The 2528-nt window shown below is 41.2% G+C and overlaps 1 protein-coding gene across 1 annotated transcript; it reads left to right on the forward strand.

The window, feature by feature from the left end:
- Positions 1 to 1148: 1148 nt before the first annotated feature.
- LOC112856900 (olfactory receptor 2G3) lies at positions 1149 to 2087 on the forward strand. The gene has a single exon (XM_025920202.1). The coding sequence runs from the start codon at positions 1149 to 1151 to the stop codon at positions 2085 to 2087; it is 939 nt and encodes a 312-aa protein (XP_025775987.1).
- The last annotated feature ends 441 nt before the right edge of the window (positions 2088 to 2528 follow it).

Here is a 2528-nt window from a genome sequence, read left to right on the forward strand (position 1 = left end):
CTCTCTGTCATGTTGGTGGGACCCAGGCAGTCTAGTTCTGAGGAGTTTAGTGGTGGCCCCTGGGGATCTTGGGAGTGGAGCAGTGATATTACTAAAATTCATGTTGGGCCATCACTCATATGTCAGATCCCCTGAAGCACTGCAGTGCCTGGGAGTTGCTTGCTGAGGTGGCTGGTGGTGTGGGGGTAGGGATTACATGTCAGGATGGCTGGGTCTGGCTGGGCCTGATGCACAATAGTGGCTGGGGACACATGGCTTGGGGTGTCCTGGTGGTTGAGTGCAGCATGAAGGTTGGGCCTGATGTATTAGCTGGGTGTGGTGTGGCAGCTGGGTGAAATGTGCAGTGACAGCAGTTCACCTGGTGGCTAGGCATGACATACAGTGGTGGCCTCATGACCTAAAATTTATTTTAAAATACAAATCTTAAAAAGCTCTAGATAGAGTTTAAATCCATGAGTACCTCACTTTTCTCTGTTGAGGTAGTGTACAGAGATGAATGTGAAAGAATGTGTGTAAAAAGAGGAAAGATGAGGGGTGCCTGGATGGCTCAGTTGCTTAAGCATCTGATTTCAGCTCAGGTCATGATCTCACAGTTCATAAAATCAAGCCCCACATTGGGCTCTGTGCTGACAGTGTGGAGCCTGCTTGTGATTCTCTCTCTCCCCCCGTCTCTCTGCCTGTCTCTCTCTCTCTCTCAAAATAAATAAACATTAAAATAACAAAGGTGAAAGATGAGATAATTCCTATTGCCATGTCTGCCTAGGTTACCATCTGAATATTGTATTTTGTATGCATATTTTTGCTGACAGTTAAAACCATGGAGATGCCACTTGCTTCTTTATTTTGCAAGATGATTAATTTCAGTAGAAGTGACTGCATGTTATTTCACATGTGGGCAATTATACACATTGATTAGTTTAGTAATTAGTGTCCAGACAACTACAAAGTTGAAAGCATTCATATTTTTTTAAGAGTCATTGGACTGATTATTGTTCTGAATCAGCAACACGTTGAGGGTAAAAAATTAGTAAGTTGGACAAGTTAGTTTCCATCACCCTTTCAACTTGTACATTGTGATTCTAGGATAAATTGTTTCAAACATACTTGTTCTCATTTCTCTCTTAACAGAAGCAGTTCCTTCTGTAGAAATGGAAAGGGCCAATGAGAGTTCCCTGATGAGTTTCATCCTTCTAGGCTTCTCAGACAACCCTCACCTGGAGTCTGCACTCTTTGTATTAGTCCTTTTTTTCTATATCCTGACGCTTGTGGGGAACTTTGCCATCATCATTATATCATACGTGGATCCTCTCCTCCACACCCCCATGTACTTCTTCCTCAGCAACCTCTCCCTACTGGACCTCTGCTTCACTACCAGTCTTGCACCTCAGACCTTAGTCAACCTGAGAGGTCCGGAGAAGACTATCACCTATGGTGGTTGTGTGGTACAACTCTATATTTCTCTAGCGCTGGGCTCCACTGAGTGTATCCTCTTGGCTGTAATGGCTTTGGATCGCTACATTGCTGTCTGCAAACCCCTCCACTATGTGGCTATCATGAATCCACAGCTATGCCAACAGCTGGCATCCCTCTCCTGGCTCAGTGGTTTGAGCAATTCCCTGATCCATGCTACTTTTACCTTGCAATTGCCTCTCTGTGGCAACCATAGACTCAATCATTTTATTTGTGAAGTACCAGCTCTCCTCAAATTGGCTTGTGTGGACACCACTGTCAATGAGTTGGTGCTTTTTGTGGTTAGTATCCTGTTTCTCCTAATTCCCCCAGCACTCATTCTTATCTCCTATGGCTTCATAAGTCAAGCTGTGCTGAGGATAAAGTCAGCAGAGGCAAGACACAAAGCCTTCAGCACCTGTTCCTCCCACCTTACAGTGGTGATCATTTTCTATGGCACCATAATCTACATGTACCTACAACCAGGTAACAGTTATGCTCAGGACCAAGGCAAATTTATCTCCCTCTTCTACACCATGGTGACCCCAACCTTAAATCCTATTATCTATACTTTAAGAAACAAAGATATGAAAGTGGCTCTGAAAACACTTCTGTCAAAAAAATTGTGTTCCCTATGACTGTGATGTGCAAGGAAGCATTTACCAAGATATGTAGTCAGTCAGCTTCTAAATTAGTCAAACCATGTTTCCCAATTTCACATCAGTGAAATTTATGTTTACTTAATCTAATAAGGGAGATTTTCTTCTCTTATGTGTAACTAAGAAAAATATATGTTTATTTAAGTTCAGAGATTAAACCATGGGAAATAGAGTGGTGTATGGTTATAAATTGTAATCTTCACCACAAAGTCTATATTTTATTTCTGACACTTATTCTCAGGGATTCAATAGATGTAAGTAATTAAATATTTACCAATTGTCTAGGTAATGAATCTTTTTAATTTTCATTTGTGATGAATTATTTAGTATTTAAACACCTTAAATTTACCTTGTAATGTTCCTTCATTAAAGCTTCAAATTGGAAATTAAACTCTTTATACATGTACTTCCCCTACTGAA

The sequence above is a fragment of the Puma concolor genome, chromosome A1, assembly GCF_028749965.1.
Source record: "Puma concolor isolate L17-30 chromosome A1, mPumCon1.1.hap2, whole genome shotgun sequence".
Taxonomy (NCBI): domain Eukaryota; kingdom Metazoa; phylum Chordata; class Mammalia; order Carnivora; family Felidae; genus Puma; species Puma concolor.

Bases quoted from the DNA above. Each gene is read 5' to 3' on its own strand.
- LOC112856900 (XM_025920202.1), top strand. From the start codon at position 1,149: ATGGAAAGGGCCAATGAGAGTTCCCTGATGAGTTTCATCCTTCTAGGC.